The 18,695-nt window shown below is 40.6% G+C and overlaps 1 protein-coding gene across 1 annotated transcript; it reads left to right on the top strand.

Moving 5' to 3' along the window:
• The first annotated feature begins 1,926 nt into the window (after positions 1 to 1,926).
• Positions 1,927 to 15,820, top strand: srsf6a (serine and arginine rich splicing factor 6a). Its single transcript, XM_056233323.1, has 6 exons — positions 1,927 to 2,125; positions 4,992 to 5,242; positions 9,458 to 9,573; positions 11,879 to 12,081; positions 14,803 to 14,880; positions 14,961 to 15,820. Exons 1-6 carry the CDS (start codon positions 2,019 to 2,021, stop codon positions 15,400 to 15,402), a joined length of 1,197 nt encoding a protein of 398 aa, XP_056089298.1. The 5' UTR covers positions 1,927 to 2,018; the 3' UTR covers positions 15,403 to 15,820.
• Positions 15,821 to 18,695: the final 2,875 nt, after the last annotated feature.

The following is an 18,695-nucleotide window of genomic DNA, read 5'->3' as shown; positions in this document are numbered from 1 at the left end:
TAGATGGAGAACATCGGACGATTCCTCCGAACCTTCTGTCATAACCACTTGAACTCTTAAGTGCCAGCCTGACTCCTTTTCAGTGTGTACTCGTATATCAACCACCCTTGTTCCTGTGGTCTGGGTAACCCTCTGACGCTCCGTCTGTAGATTACTGGTTCCAGGGAAGCGAGAGGGTCTGGGACTCAGCTCCTCACCTCACTCACAGGAGCCATTTGTCACCAGTAGAGCCATGCTGATGTCCGGCAAACCCAGACACTATCCTATCAACCCGGACAGAAGGTATGGCTCTCCAGCAAATGCCAGCACAAAACTGCTTCATGGCTCCCAGCATGCATTAAATATGCAGCTTAATTCTTTTACTATTTGTATTTGAATATTTTTTTAATTGTCACCATTGATGAGGTGTGTTTGATGAGTGTTGATGTCTATATGTGTCTCAACTATTAAAGAGGTTGTGTCAAAGGCTGAATTTGTTTACTACGTTTTCCTTCATTAATGCTTCGACTCAAAGATTTTTGAAGTCAGTCATTAAAGTACAGAAAAAGCAGTCGTTTAAACCATATTAATGCCGTCATTTGACTGCTATTAAACAGACATGTTGAGCTGCCTCTTTATCCATCTCTTTCTTTGCAGAATCATTTTCTGAAAACACCCGCAATTGCTGAAAGAGAAATAAACTAAGAAAGTCAAGAGACCAACTAAAGCAAATACTGATCACCATGATGGTGACTCTCAAAACATTATCAACAATTAAACCTCTTTTGATAAACTTTTGATTAAAACAATGTCAGTGATTCTGCTTGTTAACAGCAGGTGATGTTTCAGGAACATTATACTAACCTTTAAATTTCGTTCTATTGACATTAAAGAAACTGGACATTTCTATGTTCTTGAAATGTCACAAATCAATCTTCCTAGAATGTGTTTTTTTTTTTTTTTTTATAAAAATTAAGTTTACCTTGTATTCCCGATGTACCCTATGATGATGATAAGGACACTATATGATGCAATAAGTCACTGATTGTGATTGATAATTGATGGATCTTCGCAGTGAGTTAATTTTATATATGATTGTGCTTTGAATTGTTTGTTGTATGCCTGATGAAGGTCATTGGACCGAAACGTTGTGGCAAATAAAACAATTTTAATATTTTTGCCAGGATTGATAGTATGCCGGACATTCTTTAGTTTTGATAAAAATTAAGTTGAAAGAATGTTTCTGGAACATCATAGTAACCTTTTTTTTTTTTTTTAAACGTTCCTTTAACATGAATAAAACTGGACATTTGAACGTTTCCATAACCAAAACAGAATGTTTGGAAAACATTCTTAGAACAAAAATTTGTTGTGATATTTATTAAGTCCTTATTGTTCCTCTGTATATTTATTTCACAGCATGCTGATTTGAGTCCTCACAATGAAAATAACGTGAGTGTGTAAAGTTTATTAATTAAAAGTATGTGCACAATGAATTTGTTTTTGTGCACAAAATGTTTTTTTTATATGATGGCATAGGCTAATATTGCCCTTTACAGTCTATGATATTACCTTGGTGGGCTTTTTGAGCACCTATGGGTATGGGAGTAGTTCCTTAAAAACCAAACTTGACATAAGAGTTTCATTGATGTTAATTATGTTTAGAGGTTGTTTTGTTTTTAGCTCAATATACATATTTATTTTATTAGTTATTATTATTTATTTATTTTTTAATCCCATTGTTCTATCGCATCTATCGGTCTTGTCCTGAACTAGGTACAGATTACGGCTTTTAAATGTGAAGAAAATATTACCGGTTCATCACCGGACACTATATAACTTTTGATTTGACTTCGTGCCTCATGAAAAAGACGCCTTTTTGACAAAGGACTTTTAAGTTGAAAACGCTCTTATTTTAGAAGGTGCGCTCCAGGTCGAAGAGCTTCCGGTTTACATCACGACAAAAGTCTGTTGTGGTTGGTTTCATTTGTTGGAGGCAATCGGTGTTTCGGCTGCTGAGCTTAACAAAAAAAATCAACATGCCTCGAGTTTATATCGGCAGGTTGAGTTATCATGTCCGCGAAAAAGATATCCAGAGGTTTTTCGGTGGTTATGGGAAGCTGCTGGAGGTGGATCTGAAAAACGGGTGAGTTCATTCATCTGCACGCGGCACGAGGGAGGTAACGGTAGAACCAGCGTGGAGACAGTGATATAACATAAATCCATAATTCAAATTGTCTGCTTGGTTTTCAGCTGCAACTATTAGGTTAGTATTAAGTTCAAGGTCTAAACGATGAGTTGTTGCATATAACAGGAGCGCTCAACTGAAGGGCCACTTGATGTAACGTTAACCGATATGAGTTTGTTTATTTGTAGTCGTTGATTATGCGATATAGCATAATCAGTGACTGCAAATAAACAAACCAATATTCGTTTTGGCTGTAAGTTACATGTTTTGTCGCAGAACTATTCGGCTGATAGTCTCGCCACGTTTACACGCTTCAAGCGCCTCCATTTTCTCGGCCTAGAAACAGAAGTGAAATGAGCGCCATAGATGCAGGCATGAAACGGTCCGCTGTGTTTGGGGTTTCTCATTATCACCGCGTGTGAAATTCTCACTCATACACACACAAACACGCACGTCTTGTTTCTTGAGAGAGCCAGTATATTGTTATCTGACTTTTGGGTCATTTTTTTATTTTACTATTTTATCATATAGCCTAGCGCTTTCTGACTGTCCATCTTTCTAGCAATGCCTACCAACTAATTTTGGACATGCTAGCTATTTTATAACATCCTAACTAACTTACCATCCAGAAAACCTGCAAAGTCTGTCTTTCTGATAGATTACATGGCCTTAAACTTGTAACGTTAACTTATAAAAACTACTTTGAACTGATACCCTTTATTTCTGCTTTATAAATTACTTCAAACTTTCTGGTCAGGCTTTCTCAAGCCAACATCAAACTTGTTTTGACCTTCTTTTTTTGTGTAGTTGGTCTGGTTGTAATTAGTCAAACACATTGATTGTGCAATAAAGTAGGTTCTTGCACTAAATTTGTATGTCAGTGTTAATTTAGTAAATTAATGGCCCGGTTTCACAAATTAGGTTTAGGCCTAGATTAAGTCAGGATTAGGCCTTAGTTCAATTAGGGCTTTTAAGTAGCTTTTATAAACGTGCCTTTAAAAAAAACCTGACTGCTGTGCATCTTGAGACAAAACCATAGGACTGACATATTTTAAGATATGCCACTACAAGTTATTTTCAGTTAAAACAGCTCAAACATGTATTTTAGCCGGCGACTAGGCTTAAGCTTTCTGTGAATACAGGGGTTAATGTATTAGACTTGATCAAGATGGGGATTGCTTTCCATTGGGTTCAACAGCATTCAGAAGGGCTTTTCACACTTGAAATGGTTAACCCTGGGTCATTGTAAACCCTGGGTTAACAATCCTGCTTCATGTTTCACACTGCTCGTAATTTACTTAGCGTGTATTCATTAGCTGGCGTTTCACACTATGCATTCCTAAACCCTTGGATAATGTCCTTGTCTGCATATTTGCAGTGTGATGATTGGATGAACACTCCGTGAATGCAGTGGCCAATCACAGACATATCTTAAGCGCGTGATAACAATGGCCAATCACAGGCATGTTGAGCATGTGAACGCAATGGCCAATCACAGACATGTACAGTGCTGCAGAATTATTTGGTGAGTTGATTTTCTGATACATTTTTTTTCTAGGCACATTTTACCAAATCCAAACCACATTAATCTTAACTATGCATTTTGTGCCTAATAATTATGCACACCTGGATATAAGGCTTTTTTCATTTTCAGCCTTCATGAACAATTATATATCACTTATAAATGATTAAATATACAAAATTAATAGTAGTTAAGATTAATGTGGTTTGGAATTGGTAAAATGTGCCTGGAAAAAAATATGATCAGAAAATCAACGTGCCTAATAATTCTGCACTTGAATGATGAGCGTGTGAACGCAATGGCCAATCACAGACATATGCACTATATTGCCAAAAGTATTAGGGCGCCTGCCTTTACATGAACATTAATTGTAATGACATCCCAATGTTCAACTCTTCTGGGAAGGCTTTCCACAAGGTTTAGAAGTGTTTATGGGAATTTGACCATTCTTCTAGAAGCGCATTTGTGAGGTCAGGCTCTGATGTTGGACGAGAAAGCCTGGCTCCAAGTCTCCGCTCTAATTCATCCCAAAGCTGTTCTATCAGGTCCATTGGGGTGTAGGCCAGTCAAGTTCCTCCACACCAAACTCGCTCATCCATGTCTCTATGGACCTGCTTTGTGCACTGGTGCGCAGTCATGTTGGAACAGGAACATCACCAAACTGTTCCCACAAAGTTGGGAGCATGATATTGTCTAAAATGTCTTGGTATGCTGAAGCATTTAGAGTTCCTTTGACTGGAGTTAATGGGTCAAGCCCTAAAACAACCCCACACCATAATCCCCCCTCCACCAAACATATAATTTGACTACGTGAACACAATAGCCAATCAGAGGTGTTTATAAGAATCTGTTGAACAGCGCTCAAAATGCTAGAGGGAAATGCTGGTATCATTACATATTTTTAAATTTCAAAACAAAACTTTTGACAACAGGTTGTACTATAAAGCTTATACTGAACTGACTTTTCAGACTATAAAGGTAAGAATGAAATGGTCTCTTCTCTCCAATTGTCGCACATTTTCTGTCACCATTTGACATTTTCCCCTGAAACTGCTGTTTATACAATGGGCTGCGTTTCCGTGAATGAGGCACGTGATTGGCTGTCGCCTGTCGATAATGCGGGGTAAAGCGGTGCTATTCATAACCCCAGGTAAATTACAATAGTGAGACTTTCCTTTACCCCTGGGTTAAAAGCGGAGTTTAGAACAACAATAACTCTGGGTTGCGCACAGTGTGAAAAGCCACAGGTTTAACCACTGTAACCTACATTGCTTTTTAGCCTAATCAGATGTGTCTTCATAGGTATGGCTTTGTTGAGTTTGAGGACACCCGTGATGCCGATGATGCCGTCTACGAGCTGAACGGTAAAGAGCTGTGTGGAGAGCGGGTCATGGTGGAGCACGCCAGAGGTCCTCGCCGAGACCGCGACAGCTACGGAGGCGACGGCGGCGGCGGAGGAGGTGGACGAGGAGGAGGCGGCGGCGGGGGTTATTATGGTGGCGGTGGCGGCAGTGGTGGAGGAGGTGGTGGTGGAGGAGGAGGAGGACGCAGCAGTAAGTGCAATAACATCAGTTTTGTTGTGTCTTATTGCAGAGAGTACTTGGTTTTAAATGTCTGGAAACCAGATGCTTCTAAGAGGAGTTTAAGTGTTAGCATTAAGCAAAAATATATCAGAAAACTTGCTACCCAGTTTTATACTGCTGGCACGTAATTCTTTTTCTTTCTTGCGGTTAATTTAACAAGCAATTCTTAATTTCTGTATTAGCATTTATATCAAACATCATGCTGTCAATATTAACTTGTGCTGCTGAAAATGCTATTATTAAGCTAAGTGTTTTCTTTCCCCTCCTTTCTTTACTTTTTTAGTAGGGGGCTGGGCGAAATGGCCAAAAAAATCATATTTCACATTATTTCATGTTATGTCACATCCTGCCCAATGTTGCCCTACAAACAATGTTCACATTGAAGGCTATGAAAACAAGTATAGTGAATGTAACTATCTAGGCTATGCTAAATGTGCAAAAAAAGGGCTAAAATCACGTTACATTCTATTGTAACATTACAACAAAAAGTGTTTTAAAGCAGAAGTTAGAATCACTAAATTAAAAATGACCCTAAATAAAAACAAAGCACAGACTAACTGGTAATTATTACACGGCTCTGTGGAATACTCGATTCTGATTGGTCAATCGCTCCATCCAGCCGTGAGTTATTCCCAGATAACAGAAACACAGGCTCTACACAAGAAACATCTTGCTGTAGCAGATGACTTAAGCAATCTAAAACAGTTTTAGCTAAATAACAGGTCTGGATCTCCATCTTTTTACCACATTACGACAACAAAAGCACTTGAACGCAACACACTGGTAAATACCAGTTCACAAGTGGAAAATATCATGTTTTCCATAGCACGTGAACTCACCATTATTCCCAGATGACAGCCGCTGAGAACAGAAACACAGGCTCATCCGGGTCACTGAAGTCGGCAGCGCTATACGCTCGCTAGGAACGGCTTCTCTTCGTGGAAGTTTTGTGTTTGGTGAGCTAATGAAGTATTAACTCAGTCAAATCAATATTTTGTGCAGTTATTTAACTATGCCATCCAGTATCGTGGGCTCGCTCTTGTTTCATACAAACGCAGCTGCCGCCATTTTGTGACTATTGTTTTGTACACTGTTGGATTATGAGATGCAAACAGGTATGATTTTAAAACAGTTAAATCTGAAATCAATGCATCTTATCCACATAATAATTTGTGGCGAAATGCTGTGTAATAAGTGGTATGACTGTATACCGTAACTCTTAAATGTCCGTCTAGTTTGAGCTTCCCGCGCTGCAACTGCTCTCCGTGGAAGATTTGCGTTTAAAGGCCTAATAAAATATTTCAACTCAGACCAATATTTCAAGTCTTATTAATTAAGATGGTTTAAGTGTTAGTTTTTTTTAGTTTTTTGTGTTTTGTTTTACCGTGGTATCGTGTAGTCTTGGTGGTATCGACTACTGTGTGTGGTATCTTGACATCCCTAGTCATAATTAGTCTGTGTGGCGGCGCTCATCACTAAAGGCTGGTGAATAGCGACGACTCGCAGAGCGTCTGACGGGGCAAGCAGTGTTCAACTATACACACGTTAAAGGAGAACTCCAGCGCAAAATGAACCTTTGGTCTAATTACACATTGTTACCTAGTCAACCGTTATCTGAGATTTGTTTTCATGATTATCGAATGTAAAGAGTTTTATCTCTAAAAACAGTTTAGCCTATAACGCTAGTATAACGCTAGTATATTGGGCATAGTGTAATGACAAATAAAAATCGCTGGTTAATACCACTAACAAGGCTCAAAATAGCCCCGCACTATCACGGTAGCATAATGAGGGTCCCTACCTTCAAACCGAAGCATTGAGGACTTTGTCAGTGTCCAGACAGTTTAATAAGAAGATATTTTAAACATACAGTCAACTTCGCGTATACAGGCAGAAGCCATCTTTGAAAAACAGACTCTCCCAGTTGATCTACGAACGCCGATCCAAGTGCGCTGGTGAGATGTGAACGAGCTATAAGTTGTGATAAAGTGAGCGCGAACAGCAGGCTTGGATCGGAGTTCGTAGATCGACTGGGAGAGTCTGTTTTTCAAAGATGGCTTCTGCCTGTATACGCGAAGTTGACTGTATGTTTAAAATATCTTCTTATTAAACTGTCTGGACACTGACAAAGTTCTCAATGCTTCGGTTTGAAGGTAGGGACCCTCATTATGCTACCGTGTTAGTGTGGGGCTATTTTGAGCCTTGTTAGTGGTATTAACAAGCGATTTTTATTTGTCAGTACACTATGCCCAATATACTAGCGTTATACTAGCTTTATAGGCTAAACTGTTTTTAGAGATAAAACTATTTACATTCGATAATCATGAAAACAAATCTCAGATAACGGTTGACTAGGTAACAATGTGTAATTAGACCAAAGGTTCATTTTGCGCCGGAGTTCTCCTTTAACTATATATTACAAGATATTTTGAAACCTTTGATATAAAACATGTCTCGGACAAATCTGATGATTCCCTTTCCCCGCAGCAGCTGCTCACTCTGTGTCCTTTTTTCTACTGTATATCAATATAAACCTCATCCTATATCGTTTATAAAAAAATATATTGAAATATGGTACAAACTCGATATACCACCCAGCCCTAATGTTTAGTAAAGAAACCCAAACCAGCTTCACACAGCTTTCTGGATTCCTTATGTTCTTATTATGATGTTGATGTAATGTTAATGAAATGTCATCTGTGAACATTAAGCCTTTAGCCCTTTCACATCTGGGCAAGTCATTGCCAGTACTTTCTCAAAGACTGTACTTTGATTGAATTATTCAAATTAGGGGTGTAACAATATACCGTCTCACAATATATCGCAATACGAAAATGCAACATGTATCGTGGATAGTGACAATATGTATTGTGAATAGTTCACCCAAAATAAAAATCTGTGTGAGAAATTAAAGCTTTCAGAGTTTTAGTGTCAGTACTACATTAAACTACTGTATATAATGTTGAATATAATGTATAATAATGCAATGGGGGAATATCTGTGGGTCCTGATAATGCCAAATATCTTCTGTTAGTACTACATTATTTTAAATGTCTAGCCAGTGAAAGAGTGCGAGCATATTCATCTCAAATAGCCACCAAGTCCAAGCCTATTAGTTTACACACCCAAAAACCAAATGTAGTATTGCAATAATATCGTATCGTGACATGGCGGTATCGTTACACCCCTAGTTCAGACTTGTTATATGAAACATGTTACACTTTTTATTTTGTTAGAGGGTGTTTTACAGCAGTGCTTCTCAAGCCTCGTCTCCACGGCACGTTTCGCACGCCTCCCTCCCCGTACGCACCCGGGTCAAGCCTGGCGGCCTCTACTGATGAGCTGGGGACTGGAGTCGGGTGTGTTCGGTCAGGGACGCATCCTAAATATGCTGTGGGACAGGCTTGAGAAGCACTGCTTCATACAATGGTGTTTTTTTCCCCCATATACCATTTATTCTTTCTTCTTGCCTTTTAAGCTTGTGTTCTAGCCCAGTGGAAAGTAACCATCAACGTCCATGTTAAAGTTTAATTTGATTTCCAATTTGATTTCCACAATAACAAAGTCCTTGATGTTTCAATTTGAAAGAGTCCAGTGGGGGCTGAGGCTGAGTCCAAGTGTCGTTGTGGCTAAGATGACTACCTGACCGGTTTGGCCTTGGCCTCTTCACCTTACAATGTGTGTGTGACCTTTGCCCCTTGATGCTTTGGCTGACCTAACCGGAAGCCAAGATGACAGCAGCCTTTTGCCAATAGACCAGGGGTGATGGTGAGGAATGCCATTAGTTATTGCTATGTTGTCCATATGGAAAGCCTCTAGCCAAAATGTAATAGAAATACCTGAAATGGAGACATTGTACGGGCAAGATGTTCTTGCGAGGATTTGTGAGCCTAAATATTAGACATTTGAATGTAATGCTGCCTATCAAAATATAATTTTTGCCCTGACGACCTGGGAACGATTGTCTTGTTGTCAGTCTTATCAGCTTCTCTCTTATCCACATAGTAAAGCCTTTTCTGGGAGGCAACAAACTGCTCTCGAGTCTGAACAGGTTGGCAATAAGCAACAGAGGGCAAATATGACTTGTATCCTCTCGTAGGTTCTAATGTTAATTCAGTGGCGTCCATCTTTCCTTGATTTCTGTCATAACAGGATTTCTTTGTCCTCTTCCCTGTTCTTCTGAAGGTGGTTACAGCAGCAGAAGCCGCACCGGTAGGGACAAGTATGGTCCTCCTGTTCGCACCGAGCACCGGCTCATTGTGGAGAATCTCTCCAGCCGCTGCAGTTGGCAGGACCTTAAGGTAACGCTGGTGATGTGATGTACACGCGTTCCTGTTTGCATATTTTCAATTCTCACACCATTACATACAAAGGGATCAATTACACTTAAAGGGATACTCCACCAGTTTTTCTTATTAAACTATGTTATTCCCTTAACTAAGACGAGTTGATACATACCTCTCTCGTCTCAGTGCTTGCACTATATCGCTCTGTATTGCCGCAAAACTATGTTAGCACTTAGCTTAGCCCATGCATTAAATATGGGCCAAGCAGAGAAGCGACCAAACACTTCCACGTTTTCCCTATGTAAACACAGTTACTCGAGTAGTGTAACTCGACCTAGGCTGGTGACACAAAATAAACCGTTGCGCTTTTCTAAGCGTTTAAAATTGATGACTATATTGTATGGCGGAATACCATAACAAGTGCTTTTGAGCAGTTCGACTTGGCGCAATAATATCTTCACTAGTGAAAAGTCCTCTTACCGGCTCCCGCTTCCTCTCCCCCTCCCTCTGACATTTCCGTCAATACAACCAACGTGACATGCGCCGGTAGTAGTAGTTCGAGCGGAGTTGACGAAGTAACAGGTTGTTGGAAGCTAGTTAGCATTCTAAACAGCACAGGCTCTCAATTTCGGTCGGCATCTGTTCGCAACAGTCACACTTGCACCACCAATTGCTGTTTGCCCGTGGTCTTTCGCCAGCTCCGGTCTGTTCTGGATCATATCTTTCTTTCCTCTCACGGTCCATAAGAGCTAATTCCTCCTCCGTGTACTCGGGTTCAAACAGATAGGCTCTGGGTCTTCTACAAAGAAGTCATAATCATCTACAAAGTCCGCCATTGCAAATGATCTGCAGTTTGCTAATAGCACAGGTAGTAAAAGCCACGTTGGTTGTATTGACGGAAATGTCAGAGGGAGGGGGAGAGGAAGCGGGAGCCGGTAAGAGGACTTTTCACTAGTGAAGATATTATTGCGCCAAGTCGAACTGCTCAAAAGCACTTGTTATGGTATTCCGCCATACAATATAGTCATCAATTTTAAACGCTTAGAAAAGCGCAACGGTTTATTTTGTGTCACCAGCCCAGGTCAAGTTACACTACTCGAGTAACTGTGTTTACATAGGGAAAACGAGGAAGTGTTTGGTCGCTTCTCTGCTTGGCCCATATTTAATGCACTGGGCTAAGCTAAGTGCTAACATAGTTTTGCGGCAATACAGAGCGATATAGTGCAAGCACTGAGACGAGAGAGGTATGTATCAACTCGTCTTAGTTAAGGGAATAACATAGTTTAATAAGAAAAACTGGTGGAGTATCCCTTTAATGGCAACCAGTTTGAAATAACCTCCTTCTGTGAACTGATGTGGCATCATATTACAGAATGAGGCAGAAACAAATGTATTCTATACTGTGGTAATGGCTATGTCGATTGGCATTGCATTATAAATATACATTATCCTTATGACAATACCCGGCATCGATTGAAGAAAGCAGATAAACCGTGTTCTGTCGCAATGGTGTTTAATTATCTTCATTTTTAATACGTTAAAATGTCTCTATCTGCGTTTTATTCCGTCTTTGTCCATATTAGGGATTTCCCTGGAATGTCAAGTTTTATTATTCCTGTGACGCTTCTGCGCAAGGGTGCCCTCCGGTGTCGAGTATGAATGAAACAGGAGTTACATGTGAGAGTTAACGCTCAAATGCTGACATCGCCCTATTTTGGGTAAAAATAAAGCGGCAACCTTCCAGTCTCTCTTTTGAAGCCAACACAGAAGTGACTTAAACTGCAATTCATCGACTGGCCTCTCGAGACAGGCTTCAAGAGTTAATCCCATAGACCCCCATGTTAAAAAAAAATGTACAGCCTGGTACAAAACGTGGTTTTGGTCTATATACCTAATTTTGCCCTTTGACAACTGGGTGACTTTTTATTTATAACTCATCCGTTTAAATTATATTAAGCCTTAAAGTTCTGCATAATTAAGGGCGTGGCCACTCGATTGACAGGTGGATTGCCGCTGATGTCACTATTAGCCGTTTGTCTGCTGTCTGTTAGCGTCACCTCAGCTAATCCGCCTCGCTGCACATTTTCGTTTATCCGGAAGTGACGCTGCCAAGATGGCGACGGCCGGCTCCGCCCACTTTGGGCTTCAAAAATGCTCTTCAGAAACCCTACGTCACAGACACTACGTCCATAATTTTTTTTACTGTTTATGGGAAAAATACAACAAAATATTCCTCTCTAATGATATACATAGCTTGTGACTGCAAAGCACATACTCGACTATGTTGTGCACAGAGGTGAAGGTTGTGTTGCCTTTGCAGGACTTCATGCGCCAGGCGGGTGAGGTGACCTATGCAGACGCACACAAGGAGCGCGCCAACGAGGGAGTCATCGAGTTTCGCTCCATCTCCGACATGCAGAGAGCGCTGGACAAACTGGATGGAACCGACATCAACGGCAGGAAGATTCGTCTGGTCGAAGACAAGCCGCGGCGTCGGCGCTCATACTCTGGCAGCCGCTCTCGGTGAGCGCTTACTTATCAAGTTTAACCACCAATTATTTGATTTTAATAATCAAGACACTTTAAAGCTTTGCTAGGATTGGGAAATCATCTTGCTGGGCACTAGGGGTGTAACGATCCCCTCATCTCACGATACGATACTGAACTCACAATACCATATTGCGATCATTGCGGTCAGTTTAATGTAGTACTGACTAGGAGTGTAACGGTTCACAAAATTCACGGTTCGATACGATACAGTGGTGTCACGGTTCGGTACTTTTTCGATACAGCAAAAATAAAGAAATGCCAGCAGAGAAATTTCCTATTTATTAAAAGAAAAAATATTTTTAAATAAATCTTGAAACGTTCAGGTTTATAAATGGGGGTAATCTTTGAAGGATGAACAAATAATGTTTTGGTCATCACATTAAAAATAACATTTAAATATAGGCCTATATTTATATATCTAATATTTGAGTTTTGAAGTGCTGGAAAAAGATGTGTGAAGTACTTGAAAGCATTTCACTATTTCAGCCAAACTTCCATGGTTACAGTTGGTGTTAGGCTACTACCGTAATTCCTCAAATAAAGACCGGGGCCTTTATTTACCTGAACTGCAGATGGTAGCCGGCTTTTATTTGAAGCAGGCTTTTATTAGAGGCAGGCCTTTATTTCTAATTCGCGATCCCCGCCCGCCCGCCAGCCAAGTTTCCATGGTGACGCGTCATGCTTGGCACGTGTTCACCACAGCCAAAATAGCGCTATATGACAGATGTAGCGCTTTTATTTCTGAATATTAACAAACTTGCTTACCATGTCATCAACTATCTTCTATTCTGACTCTCAAATCCGTGTAAGTGAGTTTGTTTTGTCGTTTAAAACCCTTTATAAATGATCTTGATCTGTAACGTGAGATGGGCACCGCAGTTCCGAGATTCCTGTTGTATTTGTTAAGTTACAGCGCGTGAATTCTTCAGTTTCTCCCGAAATACATGAAAGTAAGTGGCCGGTGAACTGGGAGAAGAATAGAGTAAACTTTATAGTTACTTACACTGTGTATCTGATATGAATAAAACACGTCGCCAAATATATTTGAATGGATTGTTATTGCTGCTTCCATAGACACCATTGTGTATTTTACAAACTATAAATTTATTGTTTTCTATAAATCATATCTATTTAAATGTCTGAAACCTAAAATAAACATGTGGTTAAAAACACTTAATAGTTGTGATATATGACAAGCGCTGAGCGCGTCCGTCTTTGAGTGTACATTCATTTAAAGTGTACCTATTCACACTATTTTTTCCCCGGCCTTAATTTGAGACCGGCCTTTATTTGTCCGCGTTGACCACGCCCCCGGCCACTATCAGAGGCCCGGCGTTTATTTGAATACCGGTCTTTATTTGAGGAATTACGGTATATTAAATCCATGGTGAATGTTACTGATCTGTGGACTTAAAGTCTATAACTAGATCATTCACGGCACAATGTTTCTCCTGGTTTCCACGTCAGCGCTGTTTGATCTAATAGAGATCTACGGTTAATAACGGAGAAATGTGAATGTTTCTCACTAGATCTCGCAGCGATGGTATTACTTCAGTGGCAAATTCAAATGTCTTTACTGGATCTTAGCGCTGTGTTGTAACAGTGTCGCATGACCAAGATCGGCTCGCGCTGCACAGATGTTGCTGGTCCGAACTGATAAACGATCCGTGAAGCACAATATAATGAGTAGCGCAGTTTCGTTCCGCTTTCATTACGTTTGCCATTTGATGTTGCGCAACGGTGTGGTGATCGCGCCAGCGCGGATTTTGTTGGCCGGAAAAATGGTCCAAGGAATCGTTCGGTTTGTATGTGTACCGAAGCGGAAGCCTCGTACCGAAAAAGTTCAATACGAATACATGTACCGTGACACCCCCTAGTACTGACACTAAAACTCTGAAAACGTGAATTTTTTTTTTTCTCTCACAGTAATTTTTATTTTGGGTGAACTATACACAATACATATTGTCACTATCCATGATACATATTGTTGCATTTTTGTATTGCCATATATTGTGACACGATATATTGTTACACCCCTACTGGGCACTTTTCACCTCAGGTGTACCACAAGGTTCTAGCTTGGGCCATAATTTATTGCTGGTTATTACTTTAAAGTTGACCTATTATGCAAAGTTCACTTTTTACAAATGTAATGTTGGACATAATTGTATCCGCATTGTGTACACAACCACCCTATAATGATCAAAATCCATTCACTCCGTTTGTAATGTTCCCCATAAATCAGAAAGTGTCTCTAAATGAGACATTCAGGAATGCAAGCATTGTGATGTCACAGTTGAACAGGCCCCGCCCACATTGACCATATTAGCATAGCTCCACCCCTGAATGAGCTGCACACAGTCCGCCGTGTTTAACTCCTCGCCAGAGCATTCAAGTACATTTATGGTCAAGAGCAGTGAGTGATCATCTGTTTATCTTTTGTTTAATTCACATTAACAACATAATGTATATTAGGCCGCTCTCACTTTAATACACAGGTCTAATATACACATACGACGACTTTCTTTTTTAATGGCTTTTTTCTCTCCCATCTTATCTTCACTGGACAAACAGTCCTGGCTCATACTGAATGCTGCTAAGATAAGAGCCCCAGTATTTACACTTACAGTTGACTCTGCATATAATGCTGGGATGGGAGTATGTTAACAAACTATACTTTTCTTTTTCCCCCAGGTCTCGTAGCCGGCGTCGTTCTCGTAGTAGGAGTCGGCGTAGCAGCCATTCTCGGAGCAACTCAAGATCTCGCTCAAGGTAGGAATAAATAATGAAAATTGATTTGAATTTGAATGCTTGTTTTTCCTTTCCCTTCAGCTTCTGATTGTCTTTTGTAGGTCTCGCTCTCGCCGACGCCGCTCCCGCTCCAGGTCACGCTCCAAGTCAGGACACAAGTCTCGCTCCAAGTCTCCGTCGAGCAAGCCTCGCTCGCGCAACCGTAAATCTCGTTCTCGGTCCCGCACACACAAATCCCGCAGTCGGTCAACCAGTCGCAAGTCTCGCTCCCGCTCAGACGAGCGCAAGTCCCGGTCTAAGAGCACTTCTAAAGTGAAGTCTGATCGCGGGCGGTCCCAGGAGAGGTCCGTCAGCAAGAAGTCCCGGAGCAGATCTGCTTCTCCTGTGGAGAATGGCGATGGGGGGCGTCCCAAGTCCAAGTCTGCTTCCCGCTCTCCAACACCTCAGGCTGGGAAGTCTCCAGACAGGCATTCACGCTCCCGCTCAAAGTCTGGCTCGCGCTCCAAGTCCCGATCCCGCTCCAGATCCAAGTCCCAAGACTAGTTTTAAGTGCCGTCTGAAATTGTTTTTGTTTTTTTCTTCCCCTCCCACCTCTTTAGGAGTCCAGTTGTCCAGGATAGTTTTCTAATGGTAATGATGGGATCCAGGTCCAAGTTATTGCATTAGTTTTAACTTGCCCATCTTCAACAGAGTGAATCATAGCTTCGATATTTTATATACGTACCAATGGCATGAGAATAATTAATTGATTTAATTTAGTGTGCTACATGTCAATCTTTTTATAAACTATGATCCTCTGTGCTGTGGCTGGGAAAGGCCTCTCTCTCGGCAGTGAAACGACTGGCCACTGCGTCCTGTGGCTTAGGAAATGCTAACTGTTATCTGAGTAATCAAGGTTTCCTTTTCTTCATTTAATTAATTGAAAACTGTCTGATTTTGTTTTATTAAAATTTACAATCTATTTCACTGTTGGTGTTTTTTTTTGTATGCCGTTTTTACCAAAACTCATTGTGAAGGGCTATATTTTTATTTTTTCATTAGCAGATAAAAGCAGCACTTCAAAGATAATGCAAAAAGAATTCAGCTAATGAGTGATAAAAACATTAACAACCAATCAGAATCCAGCATCCAGAACTGAAGTCTTTTAAGCAAAAGATGACACAACTGTCACTAATAAGAGACCGAAGGTTTGCATTGGTGTGGAATCTAATGTAGTTATAGTTATAATTCTTGTTGTGAACGGCCCTCGGGTGTTTACAGTTCTATCGTCTGCAATAAAGTGCCTCCTCCGTGAAGACTTGATCACCGTTAGCTCAGGTTTAGAGTAGATCATGGCAGCTGGTGACCCTCTTCACTGCTGAACCGGATCTGTCTGCCTAGTTTGTGTTGCACTGTTGGCACTAGTCGGTCCCTAATCATAGAACCCAGTCGATCTGATTGGCTGTTCAGCCTCAAGAACCAGTGCATGAGAACAAAAACGGTTGCTATCAAAATATTATATATCAGCAAAATTTCACAATTCTCAATACCAACTTCGATACCACAACAGAATGGCTGACTAAATTAAGTAAAAAAAAAAAAAAAAAGTCGTTTATTTATTGAAGACAAGTCAATTTCTTTCATTTATATAGTGCTTTTAACAATGTAGATTGTTCCAAAGCTGCTTTACAGTGATAAATAGGAAATTAAAGTAACAGATTGTTTTGGCTTTATGACAGCTCTAGAATAAAGTTATTGTCCAGCTAAAGTTAGTTTTAATTGATTCACTTCCGTCGCAACGATCATTAGTTATTAACTTAGGGGCCGCTAACACGACACCGTTCTAACAGAAAACTCTTAAAGCTGCAGTCGGCAAGTCTGGCAGATTGAGTGGACTTAGGCAAAATTTTGAATGTTTACAAAACTCATGGCCCTCCTCCACTATCAACGGATACCCTCCCACCGAGTTCGTGCTCGAGTGTGTGTGCACCAGGTTATCTGTGACGCGCCCGTCTCATCAGCATCCATCAACACCATGGAGTATTTGGAGGTATGCTGCCCTGGCTAATCTACCGATAGATTGCAATTGCTAATGTCATTTATACTCTAAATGAGCTTACTTGATTTGTTAGTGTTTTGAAAGCGAGATAGATCTGCCATCACTCTTCGTTCCTGAGCAAACTTCAGGCGTCTGTATGTGATTGTAACGTGCGCGAGGGGTGGCGTGTGCCCGATCTGTGATTGACAGTCAGATCTCACACCCCCCCTTCGCTGATTGGACCCGATGAACCGGGAGCTGTGGATTTTTGCAAAACAAATAACACGCTCCAGGTGGAGTTAGAAGCTTGGTTTTTTTTCTAAAACCACTTTGTTGTTCTGTCGGATTATAGTGTTGATTTCACTGAATATGATCCAAAAAATGTTGCCGACGGCAGCTTTAAGTTCTCTTTACGCAAACTTTAAAAATGCGAACCTGTGAAAACGCTGATAGTGTGCAAATGTGTTATTAACAGTTCATTCTATAGGTATACGCGTTTGAATATATGTGCACAGGCGTGTAGTCCTTCTCTAAAAAAACCAACCCTCAACAAACTACTTGTCTGGCCTTAAAATTTATAATGCAGAATTTTATCGCTTTGGCGTCTCCACGCGAACCGGATCTATCCCGACAACGATTATCTGTACAGAGGTAACGGGAAGGAGGCCTTCACAGGGAGGGACTAGTGACACTTCAGGACTGCGTTGTCGTCGCATCCAGAGGCAGGTCCTTCATCAGATCTGGATACGGCCTGGATCCGGCGGACTGCGGTAAACCTCGGGATAAACAGAGAAACTTATATTAGCGTAGATGCCATTCTTCTTATGATGTAACGAGTACATCAGGATTTATGGGAAGTATTCCCGGTTCTGGCTAACCTAATCTATGCAGCCTAACATTGAATTATAGAAGTCTATAATGTGTTGTGTATGCTAGGTCAAAGAGATGTGTTTATAGTCTATCTTTGAACTGACAGAGTGTGTCTGCTTCCCGGACAATGTTAGGAAGACTGTTCCTGAGTTTTGGTGATAAATAGGAAAAGGATCTACCGCCAGCAGTCGATTTTGATATTCTAGGTATTATCAACTGGCAAGAGTTTTGAGATCGCAATAGACGTGAAGGACTATATTGCGTTAAGAGCTCGCTCAAGTACTGCGAAGCTAAACTATTTAGTGCTTTGTAAGTAGTCAGCAATATTTAAAAATGTATATGATGTTTAATAGGGAGCCAATGCAGTGCTGACAGAACCGGGCTAATTTGGTCATACTTCCTGGTTCTGGTAAGAACTCGAGCTGCTGCGTTTTGAACTAGCTGTAGTTTGTTTATTAAGCGTGCAGGGCAACCACCCAGTAGAGCATTACAATAATCTAGCCTTGAGGTCATGAACGCATGAACTAGCTGTTCCGCATTTGTTAATGAGAGCATATGACATAATTTAGATATATTTTTTTAAGATGGAAAAATGCGGTTTTACAGATACTAGACACGTGACTTTCAAATGAAAGATTGGTATTTTTAAGTTTTTGAATTGGTAAGTTTCGTCAGGGCGTGAAGAAATATAGAGCTGAGTATCATCAGCATAACAGTGAAAGCTAACTCCATGTTTCCTAATGATATCTCCTAAGGGTAGCATGTACAGAGTGAACAGCAGTGGTCCTAGTACTGAGCCTTGTGGTACGCCATACTGAACTTGTGATCGATAAGACATCTCTTCGTTTACTGCTACAAACTGATAACGGTCAGATAAGTATGATTTAAACCATGCTAATGCAATTCCATTAATGACAACCTCATTTTCGAGTCTATTTAAAAGAATGTT

This window comes from Rhinichthys klamathensis, unplaced genomic scaffold (assembly GCF_029890125.1).
Source record: "Rhinichthys klamathensis goyatoka isolate OS25496 unplaced genomic scaffold, OSU_Roscu_1.1 h1tg000368l_1, whole genome shotgun sequence".
Classification (NCBI taxonomy): Eukaryota; Metazoa; Chordata; class Actinopteri; order Cypriniformes; family Leuciscidae; genus Rhinichthys; species Rhinichthys klamathensis.
The sequence above is the reverse complement of the archived record's forward strand: the minus strand, read 5'-3'. Positions and strand labels throughout refer to the sequence as shown.